This window comes from Diabrotica undecimpunctata, chromosome 5 (genome assembly GCF_040954645.1).
Source record: "Diabrotica undecimpunctata isolate CICGRU chromosome 5, icDiaUnde3, whole genome shotgun sequence".
NCBI lineage: Eukaryota > Metazoa > Arthropoda > Insecta > Coleoptera > Chrysomelidae > Diabrotica > Diabrotica undecimpunctata.
This window is the reverse complement of record NC_092807.1, coordinates 144,430,497-144,452,576: the sequence shown is the minus strand read 5'-3', so window position 1 is coordinate 144,452,576 and position 22,080 is coordinate 144,430,497. Positions and strand designations below refer to the sequence as shown.

At 30.5% G+C, this 22,080-nt stretch overlaps 2 protein-coding genes across 2 annotated transcripts in view; one reads left to right on the top strand and one right to left on the bottom strand.

The window, feature by feature from the left end:
* Window positions 1-1,188: 1,188 nt before the first annotated feature.
* On the bottom strand, window positions 1,189-2,050 carry Bka (FCF1 rRNA-processing protein Bka). The gene is made up of 2 exons (XM_072531184.1): window positions 1,914-2,050; window positions 1,189-1,854 (listed from the first exon to the last, which is right to left on the bottom strand). The coding sequence occupies exons 1-2, from the start codon at window positions 1,914-1,916 to the stop codon at window positions 1,249-1,251; spliced, it is 609 nt and encodes a 202-aa protein (XP_072387285.1). The 5' UTR covers window positions 1,917-2,050; the 3' UTR covers window positions 1,189-1,248.
* A 418-nt stretch (window positions 2,051-2,468) lies between these two features.
* Window positions 2,469-22,080, top strand: part of Not10 (CCR4-NOT transcription complex subunit 10) — a 40,919-nt gene continuing 21,307 nt past the window's right edge. The window contains exons 1-5 of the mRNA XM_072532930.1: window positions 2,469-2,656; window positions 2,721-2,877; window positions 6,293-6,434; window positions 6,523-6,686; window positions 12,855-12,992. Coding sequence (XP_072389031.1) covers window positions 2,574-2,656; window positions 2,721-2,877; window positions 6,293-6,434; window positions 6,523-6,686; window positions 12,855-12,992 — 684 coding nt within the window. The 5' untranslated portion in view covers window positions 2,469-2,573. The remainder of the gene's footprint in view (window positions 2,657-2,720; window positions 2,878-6,292; window positions 6,435-6,522; window positions 6,687-12,854; window positions 12,993-22,080) is intronic.

Genomic DNA, 22,080 nt, shown 5'->3' with positions numbered 1-22,080 from the left:
TTTACCTATTCTGTGGTAGAGTTCTAACCGCTGAAAGTTGCACATATTTTCATTTAATGAAATCTACAGAAGCAAACTTCTTATTATAAGTATTGACAATTATTGAAATTAATGATATTTGGTCAATAGATAGGTCAGGCGAATGTTGTTCGGTTAGGTTGGCTGCTAAACACATGAGGAGTTTACGAAAGTGTGGTGTATTATTTGATATTTTAAATTATAAATTAATTATAGGGGACACATTTTAGAATTTTTACAGTTGATAAGATTTCTAAAATACTTTCCATAAATATTACAAAGTTTTCAAATAGTAAAGTCAAGTGATTATGATTTGAGTATTTTACGAAAAGACGTTAATTTTAAGTTATTGCAATTTACTAGCAATATTCTTAAATTACTTAAATGGCCTAATTATTAAATACTATTAAACTGCATTAGAGGGTGTAAAGGAACAGCAGAATAGTTTTGTTTTTAATGTATGCCGTTAAGCAGTGAAGATTACATTATTGTTGTTAATTGTTATATTATAATTGTTGTATACCAGTTAAAAAGTAATATAAGTTTTTTTTCGTAATTACTTCTGCAGTTTTATTTAATTTTTTATCATTTCATCAGCATCCTAATCAATGTATCGAAAACCTTTGTGTCTTGGCCTGCTCTAAAAGATTCCTTTATTCCGATCTCTGGTATGCTTCGTTGTTCCAGTTGGTTATATTCAGAATTCTCAGGTCTACATGTTTCCATATATCTCTAGGTTTTTCCTTCAGTCTCTTTCATATAGGTCAGATATCTGTTTAGTAAATTTCTTGAATATATTTAACAGTTTATGGACCAAATGGTAAGACTGGAGTTTTATACATTTGGTAGATAGGTACTTTGTTTTTATTGATAATTTATCAGACCTCGGATCTCTCTTCAGTGCTGACCCCTGGAGGGACTGTAGTGGTCATTGTGATGTTGTACAATGTCTGTCTACAAAGATCTCTCTTTATGGTAATTTCTTATAACTCATGCATATTTATTACTTATTCCTATGACTCATCTTATTACCACTTCCATTTTTATTTTGCATTTTCATCTAGATTCTTTTTCAAGTACTCAGGACAAAAATTAATTGAAAAATGTCAACACAAACAGCAAAATGTAACAGAAATACCAATAAAATTAAAAACTAAAAGAAATAACACCTATGATTAAAAATAATTTTATTAACAATAATTGTATTAATAGTTACAAAGATATAATGTATCATTTGGGAGCTCCATATGCATCCGGCATTCTTTCAATTGTATATTTATGTTGAGAAACATACATTATTGGCACTCCCGGTATTTTCCTAATTCTTCTCTTAAGGTCTTTATCATTAGTGGCCACTATATAACATTTATGTTGAGTAACTCTTTGCACAAGACAATCATCAGCATAAGTTCCTTTGTGCATGCAATGTATTCTTTCAAAACGTGGATCTTTAATTATACGAAGAGCAACTCTATACTTTTGCCCCAATTTTTCCAATTCTGCGAGCACACAGTCTGTAATATATGGTATACATTTTGCATATAAGCAATCCATCATGTTCTGTATAATATCTAATTTGTTTTTTATTGAAAAGTTAATGAAATTTGTATCAACAAGGATGTGATATGGGGGACCTAACTGTGTATTGTATTGGAAAAACAATGCTGAACTTATTTGAGGTGCTTCATTTACTTTTATTTCATATGGATCCTCGGGTTTCTTTTTCTTTGATGCTTGTCTTAAGGATTCTTTGATTCTGGGATCGCTTAAACTAATCATTTTCTTCATCTTAGCAAAGCGCCTTTCTGCAATCTTTCTAGTTTTCTTTGTTTTACCCTAAAACGAGAAAACCATGTATAACAAATTTAGAAAAAAGTTTTTTTTAAAAATCTTACCATTTTTCACAACTCAACATACGATTAAGGTTAAACTTAAACTCTTTTTATTCATCATCTAGCTTCACACTTATATATGTGTCATAGAACTCATAGATCAGTATATTGTGACAGAAATTCGTTCGTTAGGGGGGCTATGGGCAGGTTAATGAAAGTCAGAAAAATGCGAAAAAAAACAGCATTTGTATACGTATTTGAACCAAAGCAAATCTATATATTCTTCTAAGTTCTTATAATTTTACATTTTTTCATCCATTTATGTAGTTGTAAATATATCCAAATACATAATAAAGGTGCACTGTCAATATAAGTAAGTTGTCTTACAAATGTGGATCACATTATGATTATTTTTTGAAAGATTAATTCAACTTTTTATAGTCTTCACCGGAGAAATTTACATCTGCATCATCGAGCAAAAAGACAATCTTGTCTTGTCTTTTTGTTCGATGATCTGCATAGAACATCATTATTTTTTGCATAGATAATTGGTTGTGCATTGCCTCGAGCAAGACACGCAAAATCTGAAAGAAGCCCAACAATTCAAAGAAGAAAAATAAACTGTTTTAGGTTAGAAGTAAATGAAAATAGATAAAATTTGTTTTTACTAAACAAAGTGTTATTTTATTTTATATTTAAGAATTTAAAAATAATAAGTGAATAATGTCAGATCAAGAAAAGGGTCCGGATATTGTTTCTGATCATGATAAAGAAGTTGCACAAAATGCTTTAGCAGAATTTAAAAAGTAAGTATTTTAGATATACTATAACAAAAAAGAATACTAAGTAATTCATAAACGTATTTTTCAGAAAAAACTACTCTGCGTGCTTTCAACTTATAAATAAATTAGAAGATAGAAGCGGAGATTTAAAAGTAGTTCAAAATAGAGCTATAGTAGAATTTTTAAAAAATGATTTGAAGAAAACTGAAACAGTACAGAAAAATTTGACACAAATATGTAATCAAGTAAGGAATATGGCACAGATTTAAATACAACCTTACCAATTATTCCCTTATAATTTTCATTTCATGTGATAGATGATTTTGCATGTAGATGATATTATTTTTTTTTCAGTTAGTTTAACTTTTGGATTTGACCAAATGGTAGTCAATTCAATGTTTCAACTATTGATAACAATTATAATTCAGCAAATATATGAACTTTAAATCACTGTGACCTATGCTGCGGTTCTAGAAGTTAGTTCAATATGACTAAGTTCAATCAGACCTGTCTTCAATTTTTTGAAATATGTTTACGTGTTTTTCATGGAGTTTAAATATGAAAATGTTCATACTTAAATTACATTATGCATTTTTCTATATGAAAGTAAATTATGATATTTTCTTTAATGTGAATTTGGACCCACTGTTCATTACATGTGCATCATAATGTATTTGTGCTACCATCATTTTTAGAACTGTCTTACCATTCATTGTTTTACTATCTTTTTGTAAAAGAAATGAAATAATATAATTTTTGTTCAAGTTTTAAATCATATTGCCATATTAAAGATTAAAAAATGACAAAAATATTTTATGCTGTCTTCATGGAAATATCTAAATCTTAAAATCATTTGGCACTAATTTGATTTATGTCTACAAACTCTTCTCTACTATCTGATATCATTACATGTATGTAAAATATCATTTTGTATAATTTTGGAAGAAGTTTTAAGTACCATGATATTGTGTAAATTATTTTTAAAGGTCTCATCTAACTTGATGGTAAAATCAACTAATTCAATGCAGTCGTATTGTGACTTCAAAGTACTAATGCAAAAATAATTTGAAGTTTGGCCCAGTTTCAGTTGATAGTGGCTCATTCCTAAGAGGACAATTTACTCACTTTTTTTATTTTACTCAACAAACTGTGTCTGTAAGCAGAAATGAATAGGGCTGCTATATAAAGTTGGGAAGCTTCACTCGCTAAAACTGATGAAAATGTAACTTTTATAACCCATCAATTTCTACCCACACAAGTCACTAGCAAAGGACTTAAAGGAGTTTAGACAAAAGAAGTCACCTGCATGGACATTGTAAGGCCTTTGTAATAAATTTAAGTCACTACCTAATTGCTACAGACAGACTCTAAAATTATACATTTTTTATTCTATAGTGAGGGTAAAGTATTAAAATGAAAAAAATATATTATGGTTCAGTATGTATAATGTTGTGTAGGTGAAAAGGGAAAAAATTGACTTATTTTTTACATCTTGTCAATCAATTCCATTCTTTTAAAATTGCAATTTTGAAGGATTAAAATGCCAGCATGGATTCTGCCTTACATCTGTGTTCCACATAATCTTGGCTAAACTACATTCATTTTACATATTTCCAATTATCAACAAAATGCAGCCAAACAGGGTCGTACTGGGGTGTATCATATGATTTTTAAATATATTTACTTTTGAAACTATTAGTGTAAGAATTTCTTGAAATTTAATCATTGTGAGCAAAATTTAATGTTCCATTACATAGTTGGACTAATATTATTTATTGCATCATAAAAAATATTTTTCATATCTGCAAATTTAAAAGTAGTGTTTTTGGCTGCTACATAATTTTTTACTTCTGCCTAGATGAGCTCAATCGGATTGAGCTCACAATGGTATGGAGGCAGCCTTAAAACTACTTTGTTTTGGCTTATTGCCATCTCATCAATGATATATTTATTATATTGTCCCTTATGTTCCTTAACGATAGCCAGCAGTTGCACTTTTAACATGGAGTCCTCAAACCCTATATTTTTTGATTTCAGCCACGCTTGGATGTCAGCTTTTCTAGAAGCAGTAGTTGGAATTTTTTCCAATTTTCTAGAATGATAAGACGCCTTGTCCAATACATTGATGGAGTTGTCTTCTAAACAGGGCAATATATTTTTTAACCAATTTTCGAAAGATTTCCCGTCCATCTCTTCATGGTAGTCCCCACTTTTTTTGATTTAAACACCCACAACCCTTCTGGAACAAACCCATCTTCACTGCCAATGTGACAGATTATTAGTTTTCTTCTTTTTCCTGAAAATTTTATTATTTTAAAATTTACTTGAAGTGAAAAAGCAGATAAACCTTTACCTGCAGGATTTTTTAACCCCGTAGAAAGTCAATCTAAAAACGCTTGTTTATAAGATGTTACCGAATTGTCGAATCATACTTTAGATTTGGTGTGACCAGCGTTTAGCCAAGTCTCGTCTAAGTAGTAAATTTTACGGTTTTCATTTCTGTAGGACTTCATTTTTATCAGAAATTCTCGTCTCCACAAGACAATTTCATCCCTGTCCATCAAAATGCTGTTTCGCTGACGACATTGAAACTTAAAATTTATTTCTTTAAAAAACGTCGTTCTTTTAAAGTTAGGCAAAACCGGATCTTCATTAACAACCCTCAGAACTTTGTCTATTGGGGTATTTCATTTCGAAAAAAAGAATTGATGGATTATTCTTCTTATTGCTTTTCTGTCAAATTCATCCAGCGAGTTAACAATACTTTTACGATGCTCAACTGATTTTAGTGTCGACAATGTTCCCGTAATTTCATATTCATGAACCACAGTGCGTACACTACGGCTATACATGCCTACAATAGATAAAAAGTAACAATATTTATTAAATAAAGTGAAAATGCGCACTCTAAAATAAATAATAGAGAAACAATATCAGTACCTGTTTTATCTGCTACTCTAATAGAAATCGTTCTTTTCGACTTTGTAGGGTTCTCCTGCATTTCCGGTTTAAATACATTTAAAATCATTTCCTTCGTTTTAACGTCAAAATGTCCCTTTACTGGTCTTTTTTTAGGTGGAGTGAGGGTTAAATCAATATCAAGGAGTTCATCAGCTGTATCAGTGCTTAATTATTTTTGTATATTCTATCTATCTTCAATAACTTAACATACGTAGTTGATTGATTGAATGTCAAAATAGCCTAGAGAAAAATAATATGTATTGTAATAAAACCAGCATCATCGAAAATATCGGTAAAGTTATGAAACTGCATTCTGTATACTTTTTCAAGTCCAGAAATATTCCATTCACTCACGATAAAACCTCCTCAAAGAACAGCTTGGATTGACATGACGTTTGGCATACAAATAGCTAACATGTGAAATAAAAAAAGTTATATTGTGCCGATGTGTGTTGTTGCCCTAGGGGTGAGTTTCAGAGAGCCTTCTGGCAGTAAATTATATTTAATAGCCTCTTGACGAATAAGAGGGCGAATATCAACACGTGTGTTTGTCTACAGATGGGAATTTGCTAAACGAATGTACTTTATGCATCTTTACTAGATCCTAGCCATTATCATCTTTATACAACATAATACTTGTTCTGTGATTATACCCATATTCAACAAAACTTTTATAAATATAAACATCTTGTTTTTTAGTTTCAGATTAAAGCAGAAAAATTAGATTATATTGATTATTGCATAATTCTATACAACTTGACTGTTTTGTTATTTCATCAAAAACGATACACAGATGCCCAAAGAATAATGGACAAAGTATATAAATTTATTGAACCTATGGGTAAGTTAATTCTTTTACTACTTTTTTAAGTTAATTACGTCTTGTAAATAGTATATTTGCTTATATGATACTTATATAATTTTTGTAGATGAATCTTTAGCAAAACAGGTCAGTCTCTTAGCAATCGAATTACAATTGAGTATTAGGAAACCTGATAAAGCATTAAAGTTAATAAGTTACTTAGAGAATAATCTAATTTATGGTGGTAGTCTTCCATTAAAAGGTTTGGATAAAAATGGAAAAGATCGCAAGGTAAGTGTTCTTTGTATTTTAAACTAGATCTACAGTATGTTTAGACTTACCACTAAAAATAATCAGATATGAAATTCTAAAGTTTGCACAACTATAACTGATCAAAAAGTTGTATTTTTTCTATATTATTTTAATTTACAAATAAGATTCATTGAAACTTTCTACACACAGAGTAAATAATTCTTTTTTAGTAATTTACATTGAAATCCAGTTTCTATATATTATTTTTAAACCATAGTATTACAATAATCATAATTTTTTAATGAAACACCCTGTAATTTATGATTTCATTAGAATAAGGAATTAATTACATATATATTATTGTCTGGTCTGTGGTTGGTATGTGTTATTAATGACATTTCTACATTTTTACAGTACAAACAATGACTTTAGAATTATTTTGACTTATATATGTCACATTTTCAATAAAATAAAATTTGTAGAACAAATGAGGTGCTCAAAAACCAAAAGTGTTCCACATAATATATATATATATATATATATATATATATATATATATATATATATATATATATATATATATATATATATATATATATGTATATATATAGTATACATTAAAGATCTGACATATCGTGGGCGTGGTTCAAAAACTTACTAAGTCAAAATAAGTCATTTCGAGAATCTGGCTAATAAAAAAAAACCTCTTGTTTCATGTTCTTGAAGCCCTAATTAATACTTTGTTTTTTTTATTTTTATGTGTGTTACTAGATAAAAGATATATTGTCAGATGTTTTATCAATAATGTTTCGACTAGTTTTATTATTACTGTGTGTACAGATAAAAAAACCAAAAAAGTGCAACTTAGTGAGTTTTAAGTTTGTATCATGATTGCAAATACGCGGTTGATTTAATGGGGTTTTAAGTAACGGATTGCTATAAAAAAACTCACAGTACATATGTTGGTATTAAATTTTATTGAACACAATACAGATTCTTACATAGAAACAATTAATTATTACATCAACTTAAATCTTAAATCGTTTCCGAGATTTTCGGTTTTAGGAATAATATCCCTTACTGTCGAAGGTGTTGGTAGTGAGCTGTACCACCCAGGGTATTCACTTGGAATTACTTCCTTTTCGCAGAGTTTAATGAGATCTGCTTTTTTATTAATGGATATGGGTAAAGCGCCGTTATATAATTTTTTGAGTTCAAGCTCAGTACAGTCAGTTTTTTGACTAGTACCGTTCGCGTCATAAAAAACTGGTACAACTCTTATAACCGAAAATCGTGTTTTTCAAGTTGTGTAAATTGAGCTTTTCACATGTGTCATTCTAATTTCGAAGGCAACGTTGCCAGTTCAACGAAAATATTATATCAAACCAGCTAAAAGCAGTGCTGTGCGACAGGTCGCAGGTTTTAGTATATTAAAAACTAAAACAATATCGAGCATTCTCGATCAGTCAGTCACATTTATATTTAAACATTTATTTAAACATACATCTTAAACAATTCTATTAATTTTGCAATTTTCCATTATCTCAGTACCCATACATTGATTCGTGTTTTATTATAATTTATGAAAATATTTCAATTTAAAAATAATGATAGATAATAAATCTAGACATGACTTTAAATTATTATGTTTAATTTCAAATCGAGAGGTGTGATTGGTTTCTCGTAAAGTGTAGCACAAAACTATATTGAATTGTGGAATACTACAGTAAATAAAACCCACTGGAAAAATTTAAAATTTAATTTGAAATTAATAAAAAATGAATAATTTTTGCGGTGAACAAGTGTGGAATTTAAATATATGTATTACAATTTGAAAAGTTAATATTTTGTCATAGCTCCATTATTATTAATCACTTCTTGTAATCTTCTGGGAACTGAGTTTATTAAATTTAGTGACAAATTTTCATCTTCGGCCAAGCTTTCCTAGGTTTCTTCAGTGATGGTCCATAAATGATCCCTGTTTTGGGGAACTACAATTACTTTTTGTATTTTGTTGATCATAAGTCCCCAAACGTTCTCTTTTGGATCAATATCTGGACTTTTAGAGGGCCATGGAAGAGCTTCAATGCTATTTTCCATAAGGTAATCCCGTACACGGTGGGCTGTGTGGATGGAACAATTGTCATGCTGAAAAATTAGATTATTGTTGGGGAAAATTTTCGTAACCGATGGCAACATCACATTATCTAATATATGTAAATAGGTTTCAGTATTGAACCGTCCTTCAGTTCTCCAACACATTCCTAAACCTTCTCTATACATCCAAGCCCAAACATTTACAGAGAACCGTCCGGACTTATCACTTGATAAAATATAGTTTTCGTTAAACCTATTTCGAGGCGGTCTATAAACCCTAATATGGCCATCTTAATGAGACGGAATACTTTTTCATCAGTAAAAATTACACGATCCCAAAAATTGACTGGATCATTTAAAACGTAATTTAAAGCAAATAGGAGTCTACTTTGTTTATGTTCTTCGCTAAATTTGTATTTTCTGGCGGCTGCACAATTTTTTAAATCTGTTCTTCTAATTCTCCTCAATGCTGTAGTTATAGAAGCATTAAAGTTTGTATTGACTTTTGCTTGCCTTGCCGTATGGAAGGGATACGCTCTTAAATAATTAGTTAATGTTTCATCTTGTTGGGCTGTAGTAATAACTGGTCTCCCACTCCCTCTCCTTCTATCCAAAGTCTGCTCGTTTTCCCATTTTTTTTTTAATGTTGTGGATTGTGGTTTTGGTTCTATTTAACTCTTTAGTCAGTTGTCGAATAGACCAACCATCTTCTATTTTTGAAATTATTCACGTTTTATCAAACTGACGTGGCATCTTTAAAAATTCACTTTGACAAACTTGTCAAATCTGACTGATGGCAAGCAATATTTTTTATGTTTAATCGTTCGGATATGTTCGGGAAGTTTTCACGCGCTGATAACATCTGTAGATACTAAACCAACATTTTTTAGTTATAAGAGGATTTTTTAAGACAGACGATGATATCTTACTCCGCTTAATGTTATTCTCATTATCATTTGTACACCGTAAATCATTTAATTTTGAAAAAAATATGCATCTCAATGGGTAGGTAAATGTTTTTTGTTTACATTTTATACATAATAATGTAAAAAAGTAATAGTCTATTTATAGATAAAAACGGATTACAATTAGGGTGTAGATTCAACCTCCATAAGGAACATTACAGTGAGATATTGGATTGTAATGTAATAGTTTTGAAAAGCACTTTTCGCCCCGGATATTTTCTAGTTTATAATCTACGTAGGATAAAGTATATTGTTAGTTTTTCACATTTATCGTTTATGTAATAAATAATAAATTAATTTAGGTAGTTTGCCTGTTACTAAACGTATTGACATAACATACAGTCAACAGTTTGTGTTCTGTAAGTAATTGAAGTATAAAATTACAGTAGATGCATTCCAATGTTCCCTGTGCCAATACCCTAAGTTTAAATATCGTTCAACATTTTGGACATTAACTCAATCCTCTCTCTGGTTATGAAATTTATTAGATACGGTTTTTTGTTGGTAATAATAAAAATAATACCTATCTAAAAACTTTATACATTTTTGAACGTTATTTTTTACGCTTTACGTTTTATTTAAATTTACTGAAATTCCGTTATCTGTGACGGCAACAACGAATTGATTCACGAACCATTGTGTCCAGTCTGAACACAGGTTTACATTGGGAAAAAAAAGTGTACCATTTTGATATGACGGGAAGTGTACAAACTCATCCTTCGATGTTAATTTTATTGTACTCTCCGAAATAGTGGTATCTGTATTCAACAACATTTGACTGCCCTTTTTTAAACCTAAAACATTTTAACTTCAGCCAATTTACTTTTTGATTGTCACAATCCCGTAACTTACTTTTCAGCAAATGTGTAGAGAGATCCTTCAATCCAGGAACTCATTAAATTTGAGTTCTTTGGTAATGTACGGTCCATATTTTTTATTTCTATTGCGCTTAGATCTTGCCCTTTTAAAAACACTAGGCCAGTCATTCACAATGTATACAGGTTGATATTTTTTTTTTCAATGGCACTGTGCATTGAGTCAACTTCCATGTATGAGTGGGCACTTTCTAAAAAATTATGTCAATTGAGGTTACTTGAACAAGGTATAAAAAAAGAGCAAGAATATTCTGGTTTCTCTTCTGACCTTCACATATGTCAGAGAAAACCGTGATGTGTTTTACTTCGGGCTGTAATGTTTCAAGCCATGTGTATAAACATGTATCAATTTCTGAGCTGCCTCGCTTTCCATTTAGTTCACTCCAAGCAAAACAGTATGCTTTGTGAGGTTGTGGATTTTCATAAATTGTTAAATTGTACATGTTTACTTGCCTTGAATAGTACATAGGCCACACATCAGAAAATGGTATTTGCAAAACTGACTGCAAGTCGAATGTTGCAGAAAGGAAAGATGGATCATTCTGAGATCTATTAAATGTTTTTCGTCATCATTTACCAATACTTCATCGGATATTTCCATTCTAATCGGATGCTGTAAAGTGGCTAAGCCGGTATCTTCACTTTCACTATCTTCATCAGAAGAAGAATATGGTATGAGAACAGTTCGTTAGGCATATAATTTACAGTCTTGTCAATGGCATAATTGGTAACTTCAACGAGATCGCCGCTGTCTTTATCTACAGTATACTCTTTTGTTTCTTCAAAATTGGGAGTAGGTTTTATTACAGACTCGATATCTAAAATAAAACAATCAAAATTAATATCGTAAACTGCTAAGGGTTGTCTTATTGTAATGAAGAAGTAAGATCTTAAAATTGTATTTAGATATTTTATCATAAAGAAAAAATTACAACCAAATAGTAGGTATGTACGCATTGGCTACTTACTTATTGATTCCTCGGTAGTCACCGCTTACTGAAGTATTTTATGTTAGTTCGATTACAATATGTCATGATAAATAATTGTTTTGGCACTCTTATATCACCAGTAAAATAATAAAAGTTAACTTTTACAATTAAATTTTACAAAAGTTTAACAATTCAAATTAAACAATATTTTTAAGGTTAGAAAACCAACCGCTTTTGACAGATCAGATAAAACTCATTAAGTCGCGTTTGTAAAAGAATGTTGACGTACACAATTCACTATGTTACTTGGTTGGTAAAATGACTTAATGTGTATTTTCTATCTTTGTTTGATATGAGTAAGTTTTTATAATCAAAAATAATGTTAATACGGTAGAATTGAACTAGACTTAGTAAAATATGTAAATATCTCAAAACGTGTAAATGTTGACTTAGTGGGTTGTTACACCAAGCCCACGATTATAAAACATGTAAAATATGGGTGCCTTTAATTGCACAATATATGTTAAATAACCTGGAGTCTTCATTTGTGTTTATGTAGTAATGTGAGTATTTTAATTATTGAACCAATAATGAGAATTATGTTTTATTAAAATTCATGTTTTGAAAAGATGAATCAGACAATATGTGGGGCTGTATTATTCTTCAGTGCTTTAATGGCATGGCATATTATTTCCTGTCATGTGGGTGGGTATGTTAATTCATTACTCTGGTTCTAATGTCATTGATAAGAATTCTTTTGACTTTTGAATAGAGGTCGCTACAGTCACTACAAGTCTGCACTTGTATTATTTAATAGTAATTTCCAGACAGACGGATAGAGGATTGTATAGAGGAATGGTGTGACTTAAATTAAAAAATTACTATCTAAACCCTATTCATTCTACAAATTCCCAATCGTCAATAGAACCACGTGTAAGCCAAACAGGGTCGTACTGATGTACGACCTATGTATCATATGATTTTTAAAAATATTTACTTTTGAAACTGTTAGTGTAAGAATTTCTTGAAATTTAATCATTATATCACAATTAAACTAAACTCTAAAAAATAACACGACCAGTAAATAACTTAACAATAACTATAACATAAATATAACACAATGTATTAACTTAAAAATCAACACGATACAATTTGAATTTAAAATGCTCGCAAGTTGGGATCTGTAACATGAGAATATGTCTCGTTTAAGGTAATAAATTAGATTTAATAGCCTCTTGACGAATGAGACGGCGAATATCAACACGTGCTCATGTTTACTGATGGGAATTTGGTAAACGAATAAACTTTATATATGTTTATATATATGCTAATCTTTTGCAGATAACATTGCCACCTCCAAAGCCTTTGTCTGAAGAGTTTGAAAGAAAATTGTTGAAATATAAAATAAGATGTTATGTGATGAATCATTCGATGAAAACTGCTATAAAAGAAATCCCAGTTCTTCTTAAAGATAAATCGGTAAGTATTTGCAGAGTTTTTAAATTTCTAATTTTTACTTTTCATCAGCATCACAATTCAGTTCAGTTACAAGGTCTGTATGTGCTTAATATAGTGAAAAGTATTAATATATTTTCGGTAATAATATTATTTACTATTACAATATTTTATTGGTCTTGAAAATCTTTTTTTAAATTATTTGTTTGTCGATAACTGTACCAGGATAACATAATATGTAGCACTGCTGCCTATGATCTGTAACAAAATGATAAGTATGAATAATAAATTTATTCCAGAAAAAATGGGAAATTATAAATTGACAGATCATCCAGAATTACCAGGATGTATTGAAAAATTCTTAGCATACTAAAGAAGCCTACTAGAAGCTACTCAACAAATTTTGAAAGTCAAAATATTTTTTTATTCAACCCGCTTTCCTTTTCATTTGATAACTTTATTACAATGAACTTTAAAAAAGTTTTATCTTCCACTGCAAACTAAACTTTTTTCACCTCTTCATTGAAAGAGATATATTAATTTAAATACAAATAAAAAAATTATCGTGAGCCAATGGAAGCTTTCACTGACTCGACGTGGCAGCCAAAGTGTTAATACACAGTCGACTCGCGTTAATTCAAACCTGCGATAATTCGAAGCTCTCTATAATTCAAAGTTATCACGAGTTCCCTACAAAATCTCTTTATATTTCGAACTAAATCATTACATTTTTATGCACTTGGTAATTCGAACGAAAAAAGTCATTTCTATATAACAAAACGACGCGTTAATTCGAACTCGGTATGCAGATTAAAATTTTGTTAGTCATGAGCTCTAGAAAGTATAAATGTTTGACGATTTCTGAAAAGAAGAAGTTAATCCAAAAAGTAGAGGAAGGTGAGAAGAAAAGTGATGTTGCAAAAGAATTTAAGATTCCTCTGAGTACTCTGAGCACAAGGAGAAAATGAATGCTGCTCAAACAGCTGGAGTACGGAAAATAACTACTAAAGGTGTATTTCCTCATTTGGAAGAAAGTCTGGTCATTTAGTTAAGACAGTGTAGACGACAAAAAGTGTCAATTAGCGGAAACTTGTTGAAGGAAAAAGCAAAAGAGTTCGCCTCCACTCTAAGCATCAAAAACTTTGCGGCAAGTGAAGGATGGCTTACAAATTTCAAAAAGATAAATGAAGTTGTATTTAAAAAAGTTTGTGGGAAAGTGGAAGTGTTGCTGATGCAGTTTGCGTAGATTGGCACGGTAAATTGAAGACCTTGATTGAAAACTACGATGACCGAGACATTTTTAACAGTTATTGGGGACATGAAACGGCAAAAGCGGAAAATTTTACTATTTTTAGACAACTGCACTGTCCACGACAGTCTTCCTACATTGTCCAACGTGGACGTCTACTTCTTTCCACCAAATACAACTTCCAAATTCTTCTCAACAACTCTCTAAAGGCATGGAGAGGTGTAACATCCGTAACAATTCTCAACTACTTCAAAAAATCCGTTTTCTTAAAAGAAGATCAGGAAAATCTTCCAATACCTATGGATGATGAAGAACCAGCAATAGAACCATTAGTTGACATCAGCGGTGTGAGTTTTTCTGACTTTGTTTAAGTGGATGAAGATGTTGCTGTCTCAGGTTCACTAACCGATGGCGAAATTTTATCTGCGACAGATACGAATGAAAAAAGTAACGATGAAGATGAGTACGATACATCAAAACCTTTGGCAGGGGTGTGAGTTAAGGAAGCAAGATCCTCATTCTATACCTTACAAACCTTCTGTCTACAAAACGAAAGTGATGAAAAACCATTTCAGGCACTTTTTCTCTTAAGAAAAAATTATTGGGCAGTCTGAGCAGCAGCAATTGAAGCTTTGAAGCAAACCAGTATAATAGAGTTGTTTCGCAAGATTGATTAATTCACATTATGAATACATACATTTATGTACACGAATGTACCTCTAAACTTTTGTCGTCGTTATAGAATAGCATTTAATAAATAATAATAATTGATCAACACTATTCGAAGTTTTATTTATTTTCTCTCACAAATTTCGAACCATTTGATATTTCAAACACTCAATAATTCGTAATATTTTAAGAGTCCCTCAAGTTTCGAATTAACGAGAGTCGACTGTATATGATTAAATATTATACGAGTGAACTTACCATAAACATAAGGTTATTATTAATCGCAAAAAATCCACCCGCATTAAATTCTGTTCTTTCGTTGATGGTCTGCAACGCAAATATATCTATTTCCTTATCTAAATCATTATCATCATGTGTATCAATTTTATAAAGCAGTATCCCAGTTTGGTCAGCCTGTAAATGTGATAAGAAATGATTGATTTGTTGGTTAGTAGAAGACATAATATTATAGAACATTATAGAGCGTTTGTGAACTTTATCTAGCCTCGATAAATTCAAATATCAATATAAGATACTGTTACCTGGTACCTTAAACCATTTGATATTTGCAGATGGCATTGTATTAATAGTTGATAATATCCAAGAACTAAATGAAATGTTATAACAATCAAATGAAGTATCCGAAGTGAAAGGTAAAAATCAACTACAGTAAAATAAAAATAATGAGCCTGGACCAGACAAATATAACAATACAAAACCATACCACAGGAAATGTTGAACATAATACAACTAGAATCTGCCTCTTTTAGTAAAGTAGCATATATCTTGAACACCACTATTTCTATAAACTTAGACATAAAAAGAGATATAACACATGCATACTATCAGTGTATACCTATGGAATGGAGACTGTTACTAAGAAATCTAAAAAAACTAGAAACAAAAAGGACAATGGAACGAAACATACTTGGAATATTACTAAGAGATAAGATTAGAAACACTGAGATAAGATGTAGAACGAAGATCAGGCATGTCGTCGAAGAAATAACATAAATGAAATGTCGCTGGATTGGTCCACAGAGCCAGCTATGCTGTTAACACGTGGACTTGGGACGCTTAGGTGGGCCTAATCACCTAAGATGGGCCTCTAGTATTTCTTAAAAAGAAATATAATATTAAGTACACCCAATTACTTTTTAATCATAGGATTTTTTCTTTTTGTTCTCTATGTGTCAGAGTTAAAACACACCAGTAAAAGATGACAAACTAAATTTTTACTATCTGTACCTAAATTTGAAAGAATTTTAAAATGTATTTTGTCCACTATTTTATATTTTATATGTGTGTTAATAATGTTGAGTGTCTATGCTTTTATAAATAATCTCAACGACTAGTAAGTTGCACTGAAGTGCAACTGAACAGCATCTCTCTGCATACCAAGATCAGTTTAGATGATTTCATAAGAATTTTAACATTCATTTTTGACATCTTTTTGTTTAATGGTAATTTTTTTAAACAAATTTTTGGCACTCCAATGGGCAGCAAAATATCCCTCATACTATGTAACTTAGTATTGGATGAACTTATAAGAACATGTAAGGAAAAGATACCTTTTCACATACCTTTTATCAAACGATATGTAGATGATTTGATCTTATCGGTCCCTGAAAACAAAGTAACTGATGTTCTAAACACTTTTAACGCCCAGTGTGAACACTTAAAGTTTACGGTTGAGAGAGAAGCTGATAATATGATTCCGTTTTTAGACATGCTTATACATCGTGGCAGTGATGGCATGCTAAGGACGGAGTGGTATCGTAAACCTTGTTTTAGTAACCGTTTCATAAACTTTTATTCTTAACATCCATCTAAGATGAAAACAAATTTGGTTTTGGCCCTTAAAACTAGGGTTATCAACTTATCACACATCGAGTTTAGGGACAAGGGACTAAAAAAGTTGAGATCTATACTACAAGAGAACTCCTATCCTACAGGGCTTTTGAATAAACTCATTTTTGGTTCTCCTTTTCCTTTGCAATTTTCTGACAACCAAAATTTTCATAATAATGAGGTGAATGAGGTCCGACAACTGACACAGACATTGACACAGAACACATCAGAGCTACCACAATCTAAAATAACGTATGGTTGCCTACCCTATATTCCAGTTCTCACACCTAAGCTATTGAACATTTTCAAAAATGTTAGTGGCTTAAAAATTGCAACTAGAATGTGAAAACGGTATCGAAGTTCTACACAAAGACAAAGGATCCTTTCACAATACAGGAGTCATCGAATGTTGTTTATTCTATAACGTGTGCCAATTGTAAAAACGTGTATATCGGAGAATCATCTCGTAATTTTCACAATAGAGTAATATCACATCGCAGCGACATAAAAACCAAAAAGATAAACGCATGTGCGCTCACAGAACATGCATTAACTTTAAAACATGAATTTAATGTCGAAGATTCCTGTATTTTGGCAAAGGAAAAAAACCATTCAAAACGTGTTTTCTTGGAAATGTGTTTCATAAAATCTAATACGTCTTGTATAAATAAAAAGTCAGACATAGATAAATTGAGCAACATTGATTGTTACTTACTGACAAAACATCAAAAATAAAATAAAGATTTACTTTTACATATAGACACCATAATACACCTGCATACAAAACATGTTGCATACTATCAAGACAGGTTTAATATACGACTTTCATTAATATAATAGCAAGAACTCCTAATTACCTTTTAATCACACTATTTTTGTTTTTTTTTCTGTTCTCTATGGCTCAGTCAAAGCACACCATTAAAAGATGTTACTAACAAAATTTTAACTTTCCAACTAAATTTTAAAATGTATTTTGTCCATTATTTTACATGTTATATTTTATATGTGTGTTTTTAATGTTGAGTGTCGTAGCTTTACACAAATAATCTAAACGACTAGTAAGTTGTAATGACAATTTGAGATATGTTGTGAATATTTACACTTTCTTCTAATTACAGTGTCTTGAAGAAGGAATAAAAGAATTCCGAAAGCTCTACCAAAAGTCAAAAGAGTGTTTCTATAACATCCCGGCCAAACCTACTGACTGCAGCCCTAATAAACTGTGTTGTTTGTATATATATATATATATATATATATATATATATATATATATATATATATATATATATATATCATCATACAGTTCCCTATGTCAACATGGCTAAATAACTGGTATGACACTGGACGCTAAGTTGAGATGGAAAACACATATTAAGAAACAGCAAGAAGAACTTGAGTTGAAATACCAATAAACAATATTGGTTATTGGGTCGATATTCGACCTTATCATCAGTATATAATAAGCTCCTGATCTTTCAACAAGTCCTCAAATCGGTGTGGACTTACGGTATCCAATTATTGGAATGTATCAGTGCAAGCAATCTAAGTGTCAAATAAAAAAAAATACCTCTTTGATTGTAGTATTACACAGATAACATACTAAAAAGGCATTAACTAAATGGTCCATGGATTTGAGAAAGTGTGACAACGATTTTTTCCAGAAAATAACATCTAAACTGCTAGTAAAATATATCCCAACGACTGTTTCTGTGAATACTAAAAAAAAGAACACCAAACTTGTAAAGCCCAATGTTTCATTCATTCGCCTTATCATCTCCGTGAGTTTATTGTAAACTTCAGAGAATTTTGTTAGAACAATTATCGTATTCAGGGGTTTTTTAATATTATAAAATACAGAATCTAAAGAATTGTCTGCAATGTTGTCCATTTCAGTGTTTAGAAAATTAAAGATTATTCTAATAAAACATGAATAAAACAGTATTTGAATACAGTATACCCCGCATATGAATTGTGGGTAAACATATAATATAAATCCAGCAATAAATTTTGATATGTATTCCATACTTAGTGCTTCTAAAACGGTGATTATTAAACTTATTATAACTGTTTTAAGTATGCTAGCATTAATAATTTTCGAAATACTTCTGTAATCAACGACTCCTCGTAGTTGTTGGAGCACAACGCTCATACTGTTTAATTCACAAAGAAATTCAAAATGCTTCTTTTGGGATACTGCGGCTGTTACAGTTAAAATGGTGATAAACATCGTGTTGACAATTTGCATTATATTATGAATAGTTGTTGTGAAATCGTGTATATCGTATTTTATACTAACTAAAACTCCACAATACCCTAGGTATATTATGACGCAATATACTATTCCAATTTTTGACTGTTTTACCAATGTCTGTTTACCGGATGAAAAAGCAGACATACCCACAACTTTGGTCAAAAAAAGTACATATTTGTATGCGTCGTAAAATTCAGTTGATAGGTTCATTTTATTTAGTCACTTATGTTTATTAGTAACATCAGTCTTTCCTAGTATTGATTTTTAAAGCAGCATAAATTATGAAGTAATTAATTGACGAATTTAATTATTATAATGACTTTTATATTCCAATAGACTTGATAAATAGCAGCGCTTGACTATATAGAAAAGAAATTAAGAAAATTACTTTGTCTTTGATATACAGAGTGATTTAAATGAGAATTTAAATTTTTAGTGTTAGAAAAAATTAACAAAGACACACAAATTACTTGAAGAAGATAAATGCTAGAAGAGAATATAGCGATCACCATACCAGAAATATTACTTAAGATCATACACAAACGGATATATCAGAAATTCGACGTGGATATAGAGGAAACCTAGTTCATAGTGGATTCCGCAAAGGCGTCGGTGCACGAAAAACTCTCTTTATATTCAATGTAAAATCTAATATCTTAGCCTCGGCCAAGAAAGTTCTTGGTGAAAGAAATATAAATAAAAATGATTCGTTTCCAAGGCGAAGAACTCCGTGGTTTTGTACAGAAGTGAAAAAAAAAATGTAAAGAAAAGAAAAAAGCTTACCTGAAATTCATGTCAACCAAAACACAAGAGGCATACCATAATTTCAAGACAATTAGAAACGAAAGACATGGACTTATAAGAAAAATAAAAAATTATCACTAGTGACGCTTTTCGAAAGAAATGGAACATGATTTTTACGGTCTGCAAAAGGAAATATGTCGCTTGATAAGAGGTCAAAGAACAGAGGTAAAGGAACTAATAGAACCAAAACACATAGAAAAAGATACCTATGCAGAGGAAGAACAAACGACGCTAGAACTGGAAACACCAGAAACTATCACAAATGATTTCTTATATAGATAAATTTATGCACTTTTGATTGAACGTTTAAAACATTATTTATTTTCAAAATTGTACAAAGTTTTATCTACTTGAAAAATATAATATAATTAAATTACAAAATGAAACGAATTGATCTAAGAATGATAATGAATTATAATAATAATGAAAAATGAGTTTTTTGTCCTGGTTTCGTTGGAATGGCTGTTAGTCTGGGTGCTTATGATTACATTTCTCCTCCTTCTTCTGGATGTGACTTCGTCCTCGAAGTTTTTGATATTTCGGCTAGTAGTTGTTGTAATATTGTTAGTATTACTGACACAAATATGATGATTATTAGTGCAGTGATGCTGAATCCAATAGAAAGTTGTGGTAAAGTAGAGGTCGTCTCAATGGACAGTGGAAGTGTGACGTCACAACTGTCAATTACTTTCCAAACAAAAGTTGAAATGTCCAATCTTAAGACTTTTTAATTTCTATAAAGTTAACATTTTGCTTCCTCTACTACTTTTTCTTTTAAGTATAGTGTTTTTTACGATAATACCATCATAATTCAGTGTTCTATTTCTATGAAATATAGTTTAAAAGTTTAAATTAAAGACATTCTAACCTTACTTTATTGATACATGCATTTTATTGCTATTTTTATAAAACAACATGCTTTATTATTTACACAACCTTGTAAAATTGTTGTAGTAACTATAGATATTGCTAAATATAATATAATAATACTTAGATATTGCTAAAAGCGGAAAGATTCTGTAAAAAAAAATGAAAAAATAACGAAAAATACAAATTATCCACACTAAACAAGGTTTGTTTGGAAAGTGAAACTGACAGATGTCAATAAAATCTACGTCATGACTTCCACGGTCCATAGGTTGGATTTGTCCATGTGTGTCTGGGATTCTCAGTTTTTCGATTTTTATTTCGTGGTTTGCTATAAGTTTCATGGGTATGAGTCTGGTACGTGGATTTCTTGATTTGACTTTTTGTTGAATTCAATGCCATCTACGTTAATGGATTTATTTGTGGTAAGGATGCTCTAGATTTGATCGTTTATTCTCTAATATTTATTGGTTCTACTTTTCCCAATAGTATTGCCTTGTTGGTTTCTTAGAAGAAATTTTCTTTTGTTATACTTTTAGTGCAGTATACCTTACTGGTTTTGTGCATATGATGTTCTCAGTTTGTCTCGTGCAGATCTCGAACCATTTATTATTGGTATGATAATGTGCTGTTGGAATAATCATGATATGGTCTGCATTTGGGATAGGATACATTTTAAATGTGTTGTAGGATTGTTCGTAGAGGATAGGAGTTAAAATTTGGTTGAAAAACATTTCTAGTGAGATTTGCCTTATCATTATATTTATAGTCTGATTTGTATTAGTAGGTTTCTAGTTTGATAAGAAGGTTTTTCTATTTTGTTGTGTCTTCAAATAATTCATATATTTCTGTTGAGATTTGTGATTGTCATAGATTATACATTTTTGGAGCGCTTCTTCAAGTGAATTTATTGAAAAATTTAACAAATATTCACTATACGGTTCATTAATGCCTGTGTAAAATGTTTTCAATGCTATATTTTTAAAATAGAGTCTTAAAATTAACAGTTTCGACGTTGTCATTTAATGTCGAATGTTGTAATAAATCATTTAAATTTTTTGTAAATCTCTGTAATTCTAATGAATTATAAAAATATGAAAAATGAGTTTGTTTTCCCGGTTTCATTGGAATTTGCTGACTTTGGATTCCGATGATTCAACGTTCAATGGCTGTTAATCTGGGTGCTTACATTTCTATATAATATATAATAAGATATAATACTATAACTTAATATATAATAATAAAACCTGCAGAACAGAAAATCAGCAGGTAAAGACGGTCTACCAAACGAATTACTGAAATATTGTGGAGCAGCAATGACAGAACAGTGAACAACATTAATTAATAAAATTATAAAACACAATATAATACCGGAAGAATGAAGAACGAGCGACCTAATTCTACTATTCAAAAAAGGAGAT